A 21,199-nucleotide genomic window follows, 5' to 3' on the forward strand; every position below is an offset into this window, starting at 1 on the left:
AAAATACTTTTCAGAACGGAAATAAGTATTTCTTTAAAAATGGCGCATACAACTCTCGCCCACTGAAGGTGAAAACCTAAATCCTTTCATACCTAAAGGGACCAGCTTCGAGTTTCCCGAGCTGTTTAAAAATAAATTTTAGGGAATATTCGCAACTATATATTAATACTATCTGTCTGTTGCCTTCACAATATGCTTAGAGATGCTTTTCTAGAATCATATGGTATATGTATATGTAATTTTACTCTTTCAAATTCGGAGCAGCCACCAATAAAAAGTTGATATATTTGGTTGCAAGGGAACAGATCAAGAGGAATAAATCATAATGTAACGAATTTTTTACTGTAGAATAAAAAAGTGCAAATGAAGGATTGCATTCGTTTTTTTTTCACAATTGGTAGTGGTATGGGCGACTTGTCTACTCAGTAGCACAATGAAGTCGTACAGCTTAAACCGTCCAAGGAAGATGCTTTCAGCCATGCGACTCCAGCTTTGCGACTTCAGTCGTTTTAGTGGTTAGGAGGCAGTCCCACTGATGGTCAGACATCAGTCGTTAACTTGTCTGTCTACTCATATGCCAAGAAAGCTATAAATTACAGTTTTGTCTTGCCGACCCTGTATGCATGTATTAGGATATTGGAATGTTTATGTTACATTGTCCAGATGTGGAAGAAAAATCTTAAACTGCAGGAAAAAATACGATATACAGCAAAGATGCAAGGTGGAGTTAGAGAATTAGAAATATTGAGGTGTGATGGACGGAACGATAACAGTGATTGTGACGCCTAGATGGATGACTTGTTGTTTGCTAGAAATGGGAATTGAATTGATGTTGGAGGGTAGGTTCTTTCCACAAGGAGACATTTTCGGATTCATTCTCATTCTGTTCCCTCGGAAGACATGCGTTTAGGACTTGGGGGAGCTTGGGAGCTACTTTCCACTTATATCAGTCAAGTTCATTCACATATAAATTCAAAGGGTCTTGCGGCATACTACGCCCTTCCTGGAGGTGTAAATTATGAGGCCATCGGCTTATTAGAGAATCTTGAATTGTGATTAGAGCGCGTTTGGGAACGTCCGGTGTGAAGAGAATTTTGAAAAAAAACGGATCAACGGTCCAACAGAACTGATATAGGAAGAGGGCAGCTTTTGCTAAACTCTTTTGCTTCGAATTGTCGAATCTCACTGGTTGCAGAGGGATTTTCGACATCAAGTAGTAAAGTATTAGGTGAATTTTTGCTCTTATTATGATATTGTTGCCGTCTCCTAGTCCATTTGTAGCCATAATTTAAACAAGTATTACCCCCAATAGTTTCGATTCTTGAAGGTATGTTCAATTCCAGTTTTCATTACTCTCTCAACGCTTCCCAGTTTTTTGCCGTGCTATGGTTCACTGCTCTTAGTTTATTCATTGGGAATGATCGATGGATACTAGTTTTGTGTACACAAACGATTTCTGCGAGACGCATTAGATTCATTGCCGGAATTGAGAGAACAACCTAGACGATCATAGCTAGCATGAGAAGCTTTCAGTACTTCAAAGAAAAGTAAAATTCCATAATGAAACTCGGTTTTGGCTAAACAGAGGAGAACGACAAGGGCACTCCTAAACCGAGCCCTGAAATCTGAATTACCTGTTGGGTGAAGTTGGTACAAAGAGGTTTAGAAAGTTCTGAGGAAAAGCATAAGGCTGGCAAAACGATCATCAACCGAGAGACTGGCTGTAAAATAGTGCCATTTGAGTGAGTAAAATGGGCATTTAACTCATTCCATAGACATAAATCTGTAGGCCCAGGTGACATCATTCCTGCTCTAGTAATGGAAGGAATGGATGTCCTGGGCCTGTAGTTCGGAATATATACGACGTATGCTTCGCTCATGATTTTATTCCACCTACACGGATGCAAAAAGTTTCCCACCGATCAGTCTAACTTCGATTGTACTAAAGGGCTTGGAAAGACTACTAGATCATCAAATTTAGTATTTTTGAGAAAATTCGGTAGGTGGCAGAGAGATTTTGGAATCAGCTAATTCATCCATAAAAATATCGAAATAAAATCAGGGTTATAAACAAGGATGGAAGCAATGCGAATAGATTGTCTCCTAGTCTACTGTTACAGTCTCGTCAAAATTAAGTGCTTTAATACACGTTCTACATTAAATTGGACTAAGCTGGTTGAAATTCTTATCAGGCGCTTGGAGCCGCGGAATCATCCGGACCGGATCAAGGAAAAACGCGACAGCTTGATCATCAGAGAACAGGGTGATTTTTGCTTTGGATCCTCCTACATTGACTATATTACCACCCTCCGGATTATTTAGAGCAGTGTGCAGAATCACCTCTCACTGTCTCTTCATCGATTTCAAGAAAGCTTTCAACATCGTGAGTAAGGACAATATCTGGAGTGCTCTACGCCAGAAAGGCATTTTGAAGACACAGTTATTATTAGAGCGGTTTATGATGGTGCAAAAGGTCACGTGTTGCATCGAGGTAACCAAAAATGTTTGTCTTAATATCGGTGAAGTTCTACATTCTGCCTTATCCGGAGGGTGTGGAGGGGTTCAATGGACGATGCCATCATTCCGCAAGCATTCCGACCCACAGTACATCTAAAAGGCAGTTTCCACATTAAATGGTTTAGGATTTGCAAATGATTTGGGAAGTTTATCCGTACAGATCATAGGCACTGAATCACAGGCAGATACTAGGATCTAGGATGTGTATGGATAAGCTTCCCCAATATATTTGCAACTCCGAGACTACTGAGTGTGGAGATTGCCTTTTAGATATATTGTGATCCCGACTACGCTGATCACTTCTACCTGTTCTCTCACTGAATTGTTGCGTTGTTTCTGCTTACGGCGATACCGAACTTAATGTTGACACATTGATAGCGCTAAATACGCCTTCTTACAAAATCTAGAAATACAACTATCTCAACACCAATATTAAATTCAAACGGTTCCATGCCGAACATTAATAAAGTTTTGTTTTATACAAACTCTTAGAAGTACTCTGCTTTGAAATAAGCAATTACGAGGAAAATATAAATAATACTAATGGAAATTTACAATTTTTCCTTTTAACTTGAATGATTACAGTAATATGGCTTCGGGCAATGCTTTATCGAATGACCAGAAAAATACCGTTAAATTATATACCGTTATCAATCATAGATTTTGTTATTGACTAGTTAACTCATTGGGTAGCCTATTACAGGTTGACACTGAAATAGCACACTTCACAGTGATGAGTATTCTTTCGTAAATGAAATGTTGTTCGCGAAAGTGATTGAATTTTGTTTTGATGACTAATTAAAGTGATCGATCGCAAAAATGGGCAGATCTTAGTATTCCAGAAAAAAGGAAAATAATTTATTTATTGCTCGAAAAAGGGAAAACCCGGCCCGAAATATCTGAAATTGTTGGTTGCTTCAGAAAAATAGTTTACAATGCCATTAACACAATAAAGAAAAATCCAGATTTATTCAACAAAAATTATACATACAAGTCTCCTCAACGTAAAACTGTCGTCAGAACGATTGTCAGGAAGGAGTTAGGCACGTGTGTTTCAAGTAGACTTGAAAGAAGGCAATTCAACGATTGCAGGACTGTTTGGACGGCTCAGCAGAAAAAAATACTATTGTTCGAAAAAATATAAAATCGAAATTAACTTTCGCAAAAGCTCATGTTAATAAGGACTTGTATTTTCGAAAGAGAATGCTTTGGAGCGCAATCGCATTGAACCTAATGGTAAAACGTCCTTTCATCGTACAAAGTGCCAAGAATACAATGCTAGATATAGCTAATATAATAATATAACTGCGAACTGACAAACTTGATGTACAGCTAGATGACATCAAGCTGTATGCTGGTACTGACGACCATCTTAGAAGTCTGTTGCGAATAAAAGACATGTTCAGCCGTGATATTCGGATGGAGTTTGGATTAGACAAGTGTCGAAACACCAAGAGCGAGTCGAAGGCAATGCACGGTAAACACGTGAATTGTTTTTGGCAGCTATTTGTCGATTTGAATTTGTCGAACAGATGGCTGTGTGCTGGGGAGCTCTTTGCTGAGATGGAGGGGTTCATGTGTGCCATTCAGGACAGCGTGGTCACCACCCGAGCTTATAAAAAGCTCGTCATGAAAGAACGGGTAGAAAACGACCATTGCAGAATGTGTGGTTCGGCGTTAGAGACGTTGGACCATCTTATTTCTGGCTGTACTGTTATGGCACCGGTGCAATACATCACCAGACATAATGCTGTATGTAAGGTTGTCCATCAAAACCTTGCATACAAGCATGGGCTGATCACGGGAACATGTCCGGTTTACCGATATGACCAGCAGTACTTGATAGTTCTGCTTACAGTATGTATTGGGATCGGCAAGTTCAAATAATCGCCACACGCGGCACAACGAGCCTGACGTGCTGTTAGTTATTGATGTTGCTATCCCCCATAATAGCAACATCGAACGGAAATACGTGGAGAAGAAGGTGAACTATGAGCCACTGCCTCGGGAAATCAAAGAAATTTGGCGTCTCGGGCGGATGGTTGTGGTTCCCATAATATTGTCAGCTACCCCTAACCCTATCCCTATCTTAACCTGATGGAAAATCTTTGGAAGAATGTTATACACAAGATCGGGCAGGACAAATACAAAAACGACAACGAAATTGGAGCCTATACCTATTCATGAAGCATGTCCTCCATATTGAGATATGGAAGACATGCCCTGAGGGGCCGATGCCAAAAAATGGTCGATAGTATGCCATGTGGCATCTACGTCCGTCATTAATTTTAAGGTACGACTCATACAAATGTTCATCTTTTTTTACAAGTATTTCCAAGTGTGCTGCAACAATCAACATGCGCTAATATCGCCACAAAAAAATCTAATAGGAATATTTGTGTTAACTTTATAATTTAAAATTGTGTTTTTTATTGAAAACGAATAGAGTGCTATTATTCTATCCATAGTTGTAAGTATATGTTTTAGAATAAATCTAAGCTTTTATATACGCGATCGTCGTTATGCTGTTCTCATTGATAGGGTTGAAATGTCATCCTCATCCTTTTATTTACTGGTGATAACTTGAATAAACGTACAGAATGAATTCCTTCGTTCCTTGGTGAAAATGATTTCATGTTAAGATAAGCATATAGATAAATGGAGAGGGATTGAATGAAAAGTGCTTGAGGTAGTCGAAAATATTGGACCAAGATGACAATAAAAACAAAACCGTTTGATTCTAAATAAAAGATTTTAATTGTTACATTCCTCTATCTTTTAATGAAGCCAACTATTCAATGTATCGTAGCAACCAATCCTCAAATTTTTATTTTATAATTTTTCTCATTTAGCTTTGTTAACATTAAAGCAATTCATGAAATTCCAGGTGAATGATTTATTTTTTAATAGCCAATATGTTCGCGTATCCACGTAACATAGGGTCCAATTCGTACATATCCGGTGGGATGCCCTGCTTCACATCCTTTCGTTGAGATAAAAGATGCTATTCCGATAAGAATGTCTGTAAGTTTTTCCGTTATTATAAGGGGACTGCCATTATCGTTAGGACAAGCTCCTTGGACATCGTTTTCACTTCCCACTGAACACATTGTGTTGGTTGTGCTCACTAATGACCCGTAGTAGGATTGACACTTTTTCTCTGGAAGTATTTTCACTTTGGCAAATTGTAAACGGGAAGCGGGTGATCCCGTGTTACCCAACCGACCGAAACCAACGAGGGTGGCGATGGAATTTGTAAAGGTATCGCTTCGATGTATGTAAGACGGAAGTTGGATTGCTTTTATGAACTTGGTGAAGCTCAGCGGGTTGGCTAGCGTGATAAGTCCGATATTGTTAGCAAATGTGGTAGCGTTGTATTTTGGATGAATAGCAAAGTGATGGCTTGTTGTGTGAACCAATGGCACATCACGTTTTACAGATCCTAAGCTGACCGAAACCCTCTTAATACCGTCTAAGCATTGAGCCGCAGTCAGAATGGCCTTATTCGATACTAGGACACCATTGCAAAAAGTCTGATCACCGGATTTCGTTTTTCCAGTAATTGTCACTATCCAAGGGAATTGGCCGGATGTTGCATTGTGCCCATTTATGATACGAGGATGAATGAAACTAGCCTCAAGGGGCTGAAAAGATTTGCGTTACACAAAAAGAACTTGACAAATAAAGCGAACTTACTCCCAGCCCCAAAATAAAGGAAAGCACCAGGATAATTGCAGCTCTCATGTTGAGTTTGTACATTTAACTGAACTATTGTTGTTAAGCACAATCATTACGTTTAAATAATTTGAAATTATTTGAGAGTAATTTATTGTACATGGTGAAGATAAGGTTATTATCAACGTATATTTTCCGTACATAAAACCAGGAATTTCCATTAAAAGAGTCTTTGAAGTACCGGCGGGGATTTAAATTTTTCCCATGTTAAATATTGCTGTTCGATAATGTGAATGTTCTTATTTTTTATGAATGTAGATACCCCACGCGACTCCATGATAATTTGTTCACTATTTAGTTGTTCTTTTGGATTCAGTTTTAACTTAAATGGAAACTAATAGTAGTTAACTAATTGGTTCTATTCAGTAAATTGATTCCTCTCCTTCCTTTTTGCGTTGGAAGCACTGGTTGTTTGTGATTTATCTACGTGCTTCCGAATGGTAGTACGAACATTTACTTTAATGTTATATTTAACTTCAGGGATTGGCCTGAGTTTGAATAGATTTTTTTTGATGGCTACATTCGGTCGATCCAGATAATGTTTGGGCTGAATATAAAAATTGATATTTAACAATTTCCCAATTGATTTTAATTTCATAGCTTGATTGCCATTGTCTTATTCAACGATAGTAAATTCTATTTCCTTCTTAAATTGATACTTTCGTTGGGGCAAAGTATTGAAAAATTCTGTAACACATATCTGAGTTGAGTATAACAATAGAATAGTAATATAAAAAGTCGAAAAGACATCTCGATATGAGTGGGTTTTTTTACCTTGTCTAAGGAGTGTTATTTTCTAAGTTGATAGGTCCGTAGAATAATGTGAATGTTCCAAGTTAGGCATGTTTCAATTCCAGTCTTTGTCGCTTTTTCAACGCTTTCTAGTTTTTTGCCGTGCTATTGGTCCACGGCTCTTCGTCCATTCATTTAGAATGATCGATTTTATGGATATCAGTTTTATACAAACAAATGATTCCTTGGAGGTGCATCAAACTTTTTGCCGGAACTGCTAGTATTGAAGAAGTTTTCGAAGAAAACTGTCCACTCAATGATTCAAAGAATGGTGAAACTCGGTTTTGGCTAAACAGAGGAGAACGACAAAAGCACTCCTCAAACGCGCTCTGAAGTCAGATTTAGCTGTTGGGTGGAATCGATATAAAGAGACACTGACAACTCCGCGGAAAGAATAAGCTTTGTTATATGATCATCAATCGAGAGACTGGCATGTGAAATACTGTCATTTGAGTGAGTAAAATAGGCATTTAACTCGTTGCATAGAAATAAATCTGCAAGCTCAGATGGCATGGCATCATCATCTAGTAACAGAGGAAATGGATGCACTGATTCTACACATTCGGAATATATACGGCACATGACACGCGGTTTTATTCCACCTACACCGACCCAAATATTTCCGACCAATCATTCTTACTTCATTTCTATTAAAGAGGCTGGAAAGACTAGTACCATTAAATTTATCATTTTTGGGGTGATTTGGAAGTTAGCATTTCAAGAGAAAAAAGGAGAGCCTCGAGATTTCACGTCTCTATCAGAGTAGCTTATCCCGGGTGTAGTATTCTATGCTTGCTATGTAAGGTGTAAGCATTTTTGTTCTACCAATCTGCAAATTTCGAATTTCTTCTGCTACGGAAACATCAATAAGACTTCTATACTTCATGACCACAAACTTGGCTACTGAAAATGGCCTGTGATTTGTTTCTGGAATCTGCTTCACCTTCTCGACAACGGTAACTCGGCGGGACACAAGGTCAGTTGGGTTTTGAATGACTGGTAAACAACCTCTAAATACAATATATGGGCCATATTGCAATCAGGTGCAGGTGGTTGTAAGCATTTCGATAGGCCTGCGAGACATAAGTTAATGGTAGGCTTCTCATCCACGATGATGAGCAGTTGAAGAACACTTCACTACAATTATTTAGCTTATAATATTCGGCGAAGTTCGTCCTCTTGTTCTGCTCGCCGAAACAGAATTGAAATTATTTCCGCCATTAATGCACTCAAACGAAATAAAGCCGCCGGGATGGACGCCCTCCCTGGGGAATAGCTCCATTCGGCTCAGCAGCCTCGGCAGAGTTGCTACTTCCTTTCATTCGTAAGTGCTGGAGTTTTGAAATCTCTCCTAATAATAGATGAAAGAGGAGGTCCGCTTTGAATTCTCCTATGCCGACCACATTAACACGTTTCGGATCATTGTGGAGCAAGATGCGGAATATAGAATACTGCTACACTTGCTTTTCGTCAATTTCGAGAAATCTGTCGACAGTATAAACAAAGAATGTATCTGCAATTATTTGTATTTATTAGCAGAATATTAAAGGAGTTGATCAATTTATATATCTAGGAAGCTTTCCTTCTACCGGCGGCGGCATCGAACCTGATGTCGCATAACGCATTAATATCGGCAATTTTGCTTTCGCTCCAAAATTTGAAAATGTAACTGTTTAAACACTAACATCAAGTTGACGGTGCCGTCCTTCTGTTATAATATTGAGAGTAGAACATGGAAGGTTATAGGCTTTGTTACTCAAAAGCTTCAAGCTTTCATCAAATCATGTGATCAGGGTACTCGGGTCTAAGACAATTATTAACGAGGAATTTAATTGGCGCACGAGTCAGATACCAGTGGAAGTGTTAACCAGAAATTGGAAGTGGAAAAGGATAAGTTTTTCATTAAGAAAGGGCAACAACAGCGATGGTGCGTAGTTGTGCTTGGTACGCTATGTACAACGAAGGTAAGTAGGTAGGGGAATGGGATGCATTTTGTAACCTAGACCTTTATATAGGTGCATCATTGTGATTTGTTTGTATTGTTTTGGTTCGACAGATTCTCAGAGCGAGCCTTATTACACTTCATGGTGCATACATTTTACGTCATAATCAATTTACCTCTGGACTAACAAAAATGTGCCCACATATTGCGACGAAAATTATTTTAGGAAAAATACGTGTGACGTCAACTTAAATCGTAGTAATGATATGTAAGTACGGAAGGTCGCGGTTCAAATCTCACTGGTGGCAGTGGAATTTGTATGGTGATTTGACGTCGGATACCAGTCGACTCAGCTGTGAACGCGTACCTGAGTAAAGTACTATAATACTGTAGTGTACCGTTATGTACTTGAATGAAGTGCTCTAACATATTTCAAGGCCCTGATCCAATATGGATTGTTGCGCCAATGATTATTATTATTGACAATTTGCCAGGATACCAAAATTATATAACAGTGGCTTGGATATTTAGTTAGGATGAATGATAACAGATGACTTTAATGTCAATAAGGAAATTCTGTAAAAGTTGTAAAGCAGCTTTCTAGCAAAGTATTCACATGCTTTTCCGCCGGGTATAAAAGGACTGGTGGTCCGCCCCTGGAGTATACATACACAGTAAAATAGATTACAGAGTAGGTCGAGTTGGCCAAACTATGTAATAGTCACCCATTTTATTGAGTTAATTATAATTAGCTATTATTTTACCCAGTCGTAAGTATTGTCGTATTGTCTAGTTGTAAGTCACTAAATAAATAAATTGAAATTGAATTGCCCTTGGAGTCAATCTAGTTCTTGAGTTGAAACAGAACGGATTGCTTATAAATACGAATTGTTCTATAATTAATTATGCATAATATCGTATAATTAAGTGTGAAGTAAACTGTCTAGTGCTACGCAATCCAGTCTCGGGGTTCTAGTAAAGTGGGCTTAGGAAGTCCCAGGTTTTTAAGGTAAACCAGTCGTGTACGGAAGTCTCAGTATCTAAGTGGATATCTACGTAAAGCAAGTACGTAACAATATGTTGGTGAATCGGCATATTATTTTATGGTTTTAACATAAAAATTACTGCGATAATTTTTAGTAATAACATTTACATTAGAAGGAAAAAATAAGAAGTTAGATCTTTACAAAGCTAACATTATGAGACGGTATCCAAACAAATATTACATTTAAAACATAAAAATCTTTAAATATAGAATTGTCTTCGAAAAATAAATAAATATTCAAATAAAGTTAATAATAGTATATATAATAATTAATAATAAGTGAGATACCTGTAGTTGGACCCACTAGAGCAGAAACTTTTTGTCGTCCGATCTAGACGTATCCAGAATGTAACATATGCGAGGAACCAGCGGAGCCTTTTCAGATCTCACAACGTATACCAACAGAACGTCCAGACAGCACAGTTTTCGGTAACGGAAGACAAAAAATACTAGGGTGGTTTTTGGGGGTTATCCGCCCAGCATGAGTGGATCACCGCCGAAGGCACCCGCCATGCTGATACACCTGGCATGAATTTACCGGATGTTACCGAAGAGGAAGTTCGATGAGCCATAAACAGCTCGAAGAACTGGAGGGGCCCAGGTCTGGATCGGGTGCAGAATTTCTGGTACAAAAAGCTCACCAGTATACATGATCGGTTGATACACAGTATAAATCAGGTCATTAATCGGCCGGAGGAATTTCCACCCTTTCTTACTGCGGGGATTACCTACCTTATCCCTAAGAAGGACACGGTGCAGGACCTCGCAGATAAAAGACCGATTACTTGTTTACCAACCCTCTACAAATTCACAACGTCTATAATTAGTGGAAGGGTCAATGCGCACCTCGAGACAATCAACATTCTGTCCGAGAAGCAGAAGGGCTGCCGAGTTGGGTCAAGGGGTTGCAACGAGCAACTCATTATCGCCTCGGTAGTTGTAGGGCAAGCAGCCAGAGGCCAAAGAAATTTCTTTAGTTGCTATATCAATTGTGCCAAGGCTTTCGATAGCGTCCCGCATACCTGGCTAATCGATGTCCTAAATCTGTATTGCATTGATCCGAAACTAATAAAGTTTTTGACAACAGTCATGGAAAGGTGGCATACCACCTTATCAGTGCGTACATCTGAGGGTGCTTATACCTGAGAGCCCATCCGTATACGGAGGGGCATCTTCCAGGGAATTCGTTGAGTCTTCTTTGGTTTTGTATGGCACTGAACCCCCTTTGATGGTTACTGAATGATGCTAGAGGGCATGGTTTTGCAATAAAGTATGGCCTACGTAATAAGTGCGAACTGGCACACTTGATGTACTTAAATGACATCAAGTTGTATGCTGGTACTGACGACCGTCTTAGAAGTCTGTTGCGAATAGTAGAAATGTTCAGCCGTGATATTCGGATGGAGTTTGGATTAGACAAGTGTCGAACCATTGAAAATATGCATGTTTTGGATGAAAAAACCGACAAGTTTGAACTTGAATAACTCGAAAATTACTACTTCTGTCTGAAAAATTTTTTGTTTGAATTGACGATTTAATCGATTTCTATGGTTATTTCGAAAAAAAATTCCACTCGGAAGGGGAGGCGTACATCCGCGCTATGTAACTTTGGTTTCTTATGCCACACTCTATCCTCACCTCAAATTTCGTGTCAATCGGTCTTGACTGAAAGAATTCGGAGAAAGCTTTAATGACTGGACTGTGGGTGGCATAGCTTGACAGCCGCTCACTCTAGTTAGCGAAGGCGTACAGGATTTCAACAATTTATACGGGACAGTGGTCTATAAGAAGTTATGTAGCCAGATTTTGCATACCTTACAATTAACATTGATGAAGTTGTGAAGAGGAGGTAGCAGAGAAAAACACACCTGCTCTCCACGAAAAAAAAAAAATACAAATAAAAACGAATTGCAGAGAGTGCAACCAGGTACATATTAGAGAAAAGTAATTCCACGCCAAAAAGGAAAAAAAATCTTAAATTTCTTGTTCAAAAAGGTAAAAAGGTCAATTACGAGATGTAAGAATAGGAATTTCAGTAGATATGGACGAATATACGATGTCTAACTCAAAAAACCTGAAATTACTCCTTGTGGAAGGCCGCGAAAGGACTGCAGAAGTCACAACAATTAATATTGCGCATATATTGTTTGGTGACGAATTGAAAGTAGATTCTTTGAGGAGAGACTTACTGGATAGGACCTTCGATTAAACTACACAGATTAGAATGGGGTTTTGGAATCTCCACGCGTTCCTTGATAGCGGCGATATACTGGCATCTCAATGTCAACATCAATTTTAAACTGTTGTAATACTCCAACCTTTCATCAACTCTTATTTGTGACGTATCATCAGAGTACTTTGACTTGAGATAAAATGAAAGCAAAAATTACGTCGCAGCCCAGCCCAATGCCTGTGGGTGTGTTGATTGAAAAGTGAGTCACAAGTTTAGGAAATACTATTCTAATTACATTGTTGACTTTTCCATGCAGGGAAATACAGTATATCACAATGACTGACGTGTGGATCACCCTGGAAGAGAATAGTGAATAGTGAAATACATTGCAAGGAACCATCAGCGATGTTGCGTGGGCGTGGTTGACTCGCTATGTCCACATATGTGTCTATAAAATTATTCTTCTAAGGAAATTGACACCCTAGACCTAGAAACCATGGCCATGAACCAAGACCCAATGACAAGAGTCCTGTTTACTCATATTTTCTTTTTTTAAATTTCAACGATTCCATTGCTTTTTAAATTTTTGTTCTGGTGCGACTTCACAGTCAATGTGGAATAAAAGTCTATTCGATTTGGAGTCCAAATTTCACTGATACATTTTAAACTTTCTAAATTTAACTGATACATTTTAATACACTAAAATGAGGTGCATCAATTTTTTATCTAATTAAATGTAAGGCATAAGAAATTTAAATTCGTAAACGTTACCACTTCAACAGATTTGAACTCTCGTACTTGAGGCGTATCTAAGTGCACTGCCAAGCACTCTACCTTTATATGCTGAACATAAAAACTACCGTCAATTCTATAGAAAATGAAATTTATTTTTCGCAGTGAATGCTTCCAATTTTCAGAAGAATTGAGTGAAATATGAATAATATTTATGATGTGTTGCGGCGAATCCAGTGAGCGTAAGGACTAATACGGAGATATACTAGGTAATTTGTTGTGCTGCAATCATCCCAGAGTTCGCCAATCGATAAGATTCCGCCCTGCGAACAATGCTCATAAAAACCATGTACCGAAATTAAATTAGACTTTCAAATTACCAAGGTTCGTTTTCTATGAACATCTTCCAAAAATCCGCTTCCCTGAGTGCCTCCGCAGACCCTGAATTGATTTTCCAAGGCGCAGAAGAAATTCGGCAAACTCTTTATCTTTGGATATATTTTCTCGCAAAGAGCGTTTTCAACAACCTGATGCGGACCATATGTTAACTTTTTTTCACCTGCAATAATAATTTGGCTTGAGGAAATGTTTCATGTCGGTTTTGTTTCTACCATTCTTTTTGCCTAGTCCATGGTATGTCGCCACAAGTCCAAAGTCTCCAACGTTCGGTGAGTCTTCATTGAGTTCCGGAAGTCGCACGGGCAATGTTGCCGGAGTCACTTTCAATGACTTAGGCAACACAATGATTCCTAAATTGTGTTTCATTGTTGAGAAATCAAAATTAGGATGCGCAAATGCATTTTTGGAAAGCAATGTTTCGCGCCCGAATTCTTGATTGCCGTGGGTCACTTCCCATTCTACAAATCCTTTAATGTTTATGGCCACAGTAAGGACATGCTTGAGAGACACTATTACACCACTTCCAGGAAAGGAGGATTGCTTTCCGTCGCGAATCAATAAATCCACGTGATGAGGAACATACTCATCAACGGCCGTTGCCAAACCGATTAGAGCACAAATTACCAGAATTTTCATCTCAATGACCCGGACCACTTGCTGGTAGTATGGCTGCTTGACTGACTAAAATTTTTCGTAGTGGAAATGACTTAAATATTGACTTCCGGAAGCGGGAAAAGATAAATGATCAGTTGTGTTCCTCGATAAATGATGAGAAAAATGATAGGGAGGCGCGACTAATATATCGAATTTTATCAAATTTAAGTAATTGATTCTATGATTCGAACAGTGTCTCACACTGGATGCGACTCTTTCAAATGCAATGATTTTTTATCTTGAATTTCAAAGTCTGGATAGATATTAAGTTATAGGCTTTCAAATGGCATATTCAAATGTATATATACATAGATGGTATGGTATGGTATTCTTTACACAATTTTGAAGGAATCGTATATATAATTGTAATCATAATAAATAACAATATTATAAACTCCGCCCTAGCCGGTCCCAAGCCCGGTTGTGGGATGGATAGCTTCAGTCTGAAGCCACAAGTACCTCAGGTACCTCAGGGTAAGTGAGGAGAGTGTAGGAACTTTGAAGTCTTGCAGATTACTCACTGAGCAAGCTATCACCACGCCTGGCAGTTAGGTATAAAATGCAAATCTATCTAATGAGAATAAGGAGAAACTTGAGATCCGGTGCGGATAACTGGCGGGAGTCGTCTGACTGGGTCCGGCTCCCGTGATGGATAGCACGGCGTCGAAACCGCTAGTCGTGGGGCGGCTCGACTTCTAAGCGCCACGATTCAAATTAGCAGTGGCGATGCCAGCAGACAGGCGAGAAATAAAGTGCAGAGGGTTTACAGAAATTATGCCATCCCCAGTGAGACACCAGTAGTTGAATTTCTGGACACACTAAAGCAGACATTCAGTATGGCGAAAGTGACTCCAGACGTGTCCAGAATGTAACATATGCGAGGAGCCAGCGGAGCTTTTTCAGATCTCACAACGAATCCCAACAGAGCGTCCAGACAGTACAGTTTTCGATAATGGAAGAGAAAGGATACTAGGGTGGTTTTTGGGGGTTACCCGCCCACCATGTTGAGTGGATCACCGCAGAAGGCACTCGCCATGCAAATACGCCTGGCTTGAATTTTGCGGATGTTACCGAAGAGCCATAAACAGTTCGAAGAACCGGAGGGGCCCAGGTCGGGTGCAAAATTTCTAGTATATTTAAAATTTAAATTTACTAACGTATACAGTCAGTTGACGCACAATATAAACAGGTCATGCATCGGTCGGAGGAATTTCCACCCTTTCTGACTGCGGGGATTACCTACCTTATCCCTAAGAAGCACACGGTGCAGGAACCCGCTGACACAAGACCGATTACTTGCTTACCAACCCTCTACAAATTCATAAGGTCCATTATTAGTGGAAGGGTCAATGCGCACCTCGAGACAATCAACATTCTGTCCGAGGAGCAGAAGGGCTGCCGAATTAGGTCAAGGAGTAACAAAGAGCAACTCATTATCGACTCGGTAGTTGTAGGGCAAGCAACTAGAGGCGACAGTCATGAAAGGGTGACATATCACCTTATCAGTGCGTACATCTGTACGTCCGTCTACGGAGGGGCATTTTCCAGGGGGATTCGTTGAGTCCCCTTTGGTTTTGTATTTCACCGAAACCCCTTTCATGGCTACTGAATGATGCTAGAGGGCATGGTTTTGCAATAAAGTATGACCTACGTGCTAAGTGCGAACTGACACACTTGATGTACTTAGATGAGATCAAGTTGTATGCTGGTACTGACGACCATCTTGGAAGTCAGTTGTGAATAGTAGAAATGTTCAGCCGTGATATTCGGATGGAGTTTGGATTAGACAAGTGTCGAATCCAAGCCATTCGGAAAGGTTATCATGAGCCGCATGCCGGACATAGCATTGGTGACATCTACATCCAAACTATGACCGAGACAGAATTCTACAAATACCTAGGAATTCTGCAAGGAATTCATGCTCGAGATGGTGATATGAAGGATGCTCTGCTGTTCAAATTCCCTTCACTGGCTTATGCATTCAGAATATTGCCGTGGACGAAGACTGATCTGGAAAACGTAGCGGTGGATAGAGATTACTATGTCCAAATTCCGAATGCTTCATCGAAACTCTACCGTGAAGCGGATGAACCTGCCTCGTGACATTGGAGGTAGGGGCGTGGTTGACGTGGCGGCACAACATCAACACCAAGTCGACTCACTGTGTGCTTATTTTTACAGCAAAGAGCAGGCGAGTCCCTTGTATGCGGCTGTCTGTAAGATAGACTGTGGACTGACTCCACTTAACTTGAAGGATCGATCTTTCAATTCTTTGAGTGGGGTGAAGTTGGACCAAGAGCGGGTCGATGAATGGAAGTCGAAGGCAATGCACGGTAAACACGTGAATTGTCTTTGGCAGCTATTTGTGGATTTGCATTTGTCGAACAGATGGCTGTGTGCTTGGGAGCCCTTTGTTGAGACGGAGGGGTTCTTCTGTGCCATTCAGGACGGCATAGTCACGAGCCGAGCTTATAAAAAGTTCATCATGAAAGAACGGGTGGAGAACGACCAGTGCAGAATGTGTGGTTCGGCGTTAGAGACGTTGGACCATCTCATTTCTGGTTGCACTGTTACGGCACCGGTGAAATACATCACCAGGTACAATGCTGTATTGATGATTCATTAAAACCTTGCATACAATCATTGGCTGATCACGGGAACATGTCCGGTTTACCGATAAGAGCCGCAAGCAGTGCTTGATAGTTTTGCTTACAGTATGTATTGGGATCGGCAAGTTCTAATGATCGCCACATACCGCACAACAAGTCTCGCGTGCTGTTAGTTAACAAGACGGGTCAGTCTGCGTATATTATTGATGCTGCTAATAGCAACATCGAACGGAAATACGTAGAGAAGAAGGTGAACTATGAGTCACTGGCTCAGGAAATCAAAGAAATTTGGCGTCTCGGGCGGATGGTTGTGGTTCCCATAATATTGTCAGCTACAGGCATTGTATCATACTTAAATCGCTCACGGCTTCCCTTGATGTCCTGGGACTTTCACACAGTCTGGTTCAAACCATGCAGAAGTACACAATTCTGCATACGTGCTTGATGTTGCGGGCAGTTCTCGGCGGATTCTCCCACTAACCTACCACCACCCACCACCACCAGCGCCCCTTTAGCTTTTAAGTAGGTAGGATCGTCCGAGCATGCTTGGCACTTCGTGCTAGTATTAGGTAAAATCTGGCATCTGCCAAGATTGTGACAAGTCAGAAATAATAATCGTTGGCGCAACAATCCATATTGGATCAGGGCCTTGAAGGGTGTTAGAGCACTTCAAGCCCATAACAGTACACTACAGGATTATAGTACCCTATAGGAGGCAATGTAGTCAGCATTGCGCTCGCCTGAGATTATTACCCTCATTTAACTCAGATACTCATTCACAGCTCACGATATAAATCCCACTGCCACCAGTTAGATTTGAACCCCAACCTTCCGTACAACAGCCCAGTGCTCTAACCAGTTGAGCCATCCGGACATAAAATCGTATATATAGTGCAAGAAAATTCTGTTACCAATTTTTCTCGTTATGTATTTTTTGTAAATTTTATAAAATTTCGCATTATTTAGTATTCATTGTCTATTGTGCCCTTCAATGTAAAACTTGATAAAGAATGGATTGAAGAGGGATGCTAACTGGAGTTATTGTGGAGGCTACAGGATGTTGAAAAACCAATGTTCGCAGAGCTGCTAGTCATTCTTAAAACACAGGAACTCCGCGATAGAGGAGAAGGGAAGAGCCACTACAGTCTGAAAGGTCGCGTAACATCTTCACTTGGACTAATAGTCTTTACTTTACTGTCGATGCCATGCTAAGATAGTGGCTCCCCTGTGAGTTAGGAATTAAATTACATGAACAGCTTTTCTTACATTCAGAGACTGCGCAACCAAATTGGCGATATTTGTAAAGTAAAAAATCTTAACATAATTGACTTCATTATACGGTATCTCTCGGTGTCTATTGTACAACTGAATAAACTATTCTTAAATCTCGACCTGATTAAATTGAATGTACTTTACATCGTTTGATTGGCAATTATTTAACACATTGTGGTTTGCACCTTTCTGCCAGCAATATTAATAACACATTAGCAAAACTGGAACGAAATTTTTTGGTTTAATTGCCTGAGTCTTAACAGCTTCTGCTTCTTTGAGGTTCAAAGTTTTCTTCCGCTTGTGAACGAGCAGATCAACAAGAGAAGCGTTGCTAATAACCAAAAGTTTAAATACAATATGTACTCGTAGTAGTACCAAACTCATATTTGCCATTAGAAATGTACGCTTGCTCTGCGTAGCTGGTGCCGTTGATTTCCTTGCCTTAGTGGTCTCATATGTTACATGAGAAATCTAGTTTGGGGTCAGGCAGGGGTGGTGTCGAACGACTTTAAGACATTTGCAAACCTTGTCATTAGGCATTACAGATTGAAGACTTTGTTATTATAACTGCAATTAACATTGATTTCGCAGCTGATACAGGAATCTACGAAGGTCGTCAGAGCCAAATATGAGGATGTAGTATTCGAAAAAAGGAAAATTGAACTCACCACAGGGGGTAACAGAGAAAACCTGGGGGAACAGGGAAAGTACCCCATTATATTATAAGCATGATTCGTGATTATGTGATTATATACGTGATCACTGTGATTACAACCAGGCAACCATTTAGTTGTATAATCGTAACCACTGTAATCATAATCACGCAAGCACAAGCACAGTAAAGCACAAGTGGCACTGTAACATATGTCTGTTGTCTGTTTCGCTCAGGCAACAGACCTCAGATATCAGACAGACAAATGTCTGTCTGTCTCCCCCCCTCCCTAGGAATTTGCACTGGAGCGACACTTTGTTAGTAATAGTGCGATTTCCACCAAACCTAGCAGAATCATTTTTGTGCTTTTATCTATGTTACTGCAACGTTTCTAAGATGAACTTAAGGGGGGTTTTTACACTCAATTACTAAAGATTATAGCAATATACTATTATAAACTTTATTTGAACAAATATCAGTATGGGCGATATATCGCAGCCTAGGCGCCGTATAGTGGCTGCTTCGTGATTTTTTTCAAATTTTCGGTTGGATGGGTTCTGAGAATGGAATGGGTGAAAGAAATTACCTATTCCCGGCCTTCCCCTTCCCTCTTCTGCATTAAATATCATAACGGGGTACAGAATTGAAACATACTAATCGAGAACTTTAATTTGATTCCCTACATGATTATATTCGGTGAAAAAAACTTTCCTTAAGTTACACGTAGAACTATTTAGCTTCTTTTGTTAATTAACACTGACTCTGTTAGTTAAGATTAAAATCTTTTGTACTGTTTATCTTTTAAACAAGAAGTATTTTTTCTGTAATTTAGCACACGTTTGATCATAGGGGGTGGCAATGTGGGTCCTTTTTAACAAAAGCTTATTAAAATCGGTTTAATCTCAGCCTGCCTGCCACACGCTTTTTTCTCAAAACGATTGTGCCGATTGACACCAAATTTGTGGGAAAGGTGGAAACTGTGAATGCTCATGATACAGTGAGTTCCATCGTTTTATGTGGAATTTAAGGATGGTCTATAGAGATCATCAGGTCTGATACTCTACATGACTATATTTGGTGCATGTGAGGGAATTCGCAGCTCCCACCTTATCACTAAATTTTATATCAACAGGAGTAATCGTTTCTGAGAAAATGGGTGTGAGAGACAAACAGACAGAGACGGACAGGCAGGCACAGTAAACCGAATTTGATAAGGTTTTGTTTCACACAAAACCTTCTTAACAAATACATTTTACCACTTGTTTTATTTTAACAGAATTATTTCGGCTATGAATACACGTATGGGTGAAGATGATCCAACTCGGAAGGTGGAAAAGAAAGGCGTGACCTAAGTTACACACGTAGGTCAGAACAGCAGCCAGCTGATTCGGATATAGAATTGGTGGACATCGATGGAAAACCTTGATATTTGCAGTTGATGATAATTTAATACACTAAAGAATCGATTTTGATTATATAATGATCCTTCTATAAATAGAAAGTTAAGTGTTGCTTGTCATAAAATGGAAATAATTCAGGAAGTTATAGGCAACATGCGGATTTCAAATTACGTTCAAATAAATCATTTTGGCTACGGCTTTCGGCTATTATTTACTGGATAAGACTGATTTTTGGAACGTGTATGGAGGGCCTGCTAGCGTACAACGTAGCATGATTTCTACAGTTTTACTTCGCCCTTCTCAAACTTAAATTCGAATTTCTCTTCATTTAGAGAGCCTAACGTGCTGAGCGCTTTCGCCATCGTTATTAAAATTCACTTGGCAAAGATCTGTTCTTCCTATTTTCTTGTAAATTATTATTTTCCATATTTGTTTGTCCCTTTTTATCTTTAGTAATAAAAAATTAAATTTCAATTGCCTACATAGTTACAGTAGTAAACTTGGCGGCAGAAGCAAATGAAAAGGCTTTAGAGTTGTATATGGTCCACAATTAAAAAAAAATTAAAAAGTTCAACAAAAAACCATCCATTCAATAACCAATGGTAGCAGACATTTATTTCTTAAGCACCTGTAATTAAATAAATACCCTGGGCTGTGCAGAATCACTATAAATTGGCCGTCTACTTTAGCTGGTATTCGTGTTCTACAAAATATGGTTTCATTGTCTTTAGATGATAGCAATTAATGCGTTACGAACCGAAACTGTGTATAAACATAATATTTGTAAATGAAAAAATAATACACATTTCGTAGAAGCAACATTTTTGATTGGGAATCGATAACCGCTGAACAAGATATTCAACTTTTATATGGCATACTGAAAAGTGAATGGTAACATGAAAGATATGAATTGAAACACCTTCTGTGAGGCGACGTCAATTTGTCAGCGTTTAATTAGAATTTTTGCCATTTCGGAAGTAATTATACTCCATTTGGAAAAAACCGAAATCACTTGTTTTAAGAATACGGTTTTGTTATGTGAATTAATGTTGGCCTAGGTTATGCTCTCGTTTTCGATTTCTTATTGAGTTCACCATGCACTTGGCCATACAGGGACTGCAGGAGACTTATATTCTAGCTTAAAACTTCCAAGATGAAACCCGTTAGACCGGGTAGGATTTAGACTATTTGCACCGCCAATCATTTACATGATAAGACGATGGCCGGGATTGAATGTTTAGTCTCCTGTTTCAGGTTCGAAATCCGGTCCCGCCCGG

At 39.5% G+C, this 21,199-nt stretch overlaps 2 protein-coding genes and 1 long non-coding RNA gene across 3 annotated transcripts; 1 reads left to right on the forward strand and 2 right to left on the reverse strand.

Moving 5' to 3' along the window:
* The first annotated feature begins 4,709 nt into the window (after positions 1–4,709).
* LOC119654580 lies at positions 4,710–5,401 on the forward strand. The gene is made up of 2 exons (XR_005249831.1): positions 4,710–4,987; positions 5,059–5,401. It is a non-coding gene; the product is annotated as an uncharacterized LOC119654580 (long non-coding RNA).
* On the reverse strand, positions 5,274–6,318 carry LOC119654579 (serine protease 3-like). Its single transcript, XM_038060035.1, has 2 exons — positions 6,214–6,318; positions 5,274–6,161 (listed from the first exon to the last, which is right to left on the reverse strand). The coding sequence occupies exons 1-2, from the start codon at positions 6,274–6,276 to the stop codon at positions 5,421–5,423; spliced, it is 804 nt and encodes a 267-aa protein (XP_037915963.1). The 5' UTR covers positions 6,277–6,318; the 3' UTR covers positions 5,274–5,420.
* Positions 6,319–13,070: 6,752 nt separating this feature from the next.
* Positions 13,071–14,097, reverse strand: LOC119654545 (vitamin K-dependent protein C-like). The gene is made up of 3 exons (XM_038059989.1): positions 13,548–14,097; positions 13,317–13,495; positions 13,071–13,259 (listed from the first exon to the last, which is right to left on the reverse strand). Exons 1-3 carry the CDS (start codon positions 13,969–13,971, stop codon positions 13,149–13,151), a joined length of 714 nt encoding a protein of 237 aa, XP_037915917.1. The 5' UTR covers positions 13,972–14,097; the 3' UTR covers positions 13,071–13,148.
* Between the last annotated feature and the right edge of the window lie 7,102 nt (positions 14,098–21,199).

The sequence above is a fragment of the Hermetia illucens genome, chromosome 4 (assembly GCF_905115235.1).
Source record: "Hermetia illucens chromosome 4, iHerIll2.2.curated.20191125, whole genome shotgun sequence".
NCBI lineage: Eukaryota > Metazoa > Arthropoda > Insecta > Diptera > Stratiomyidae > Hermetia > Hermetia illucens.

Coding starts and splice junctions, on each gene's coding strand:
- LOC119654579 (XM_038060035.1), bottom strand. CDS start 6,276: ATGTACAAACTCAACATGAGAGCTGCAATTATCCTGGTGCTTTCCTTT. Junction 6,162..6,213: donor CCTTTATTTTGGGGCTGGGA/GTAAGTTCGCTT, acceptor AAATCTTTTCAG/CCCCTTGAGGCTAGTTTCAT.
- LOC119654545 (XM_038059989.1), bottom strand. CDS start 13,971: ATGAAAATTCTGGTAATTTGTGCTCTAATCGGTTTGGCAACGGCCGTT. Junction 13,496..13,547: donor TGGACTAGGCAAAAAGAATG/GTAGAAACAAAA, acceptor TTATTATTGCAG/GTGAAAAAAAGTTAACATAT. Junction 13,260..13,316: donor TTCATAGAAAACGAACCTTG/GTAATTTGAAAG, acceptor CATTGTTCGCAG/GGCGGAATCTTATCGATTGG.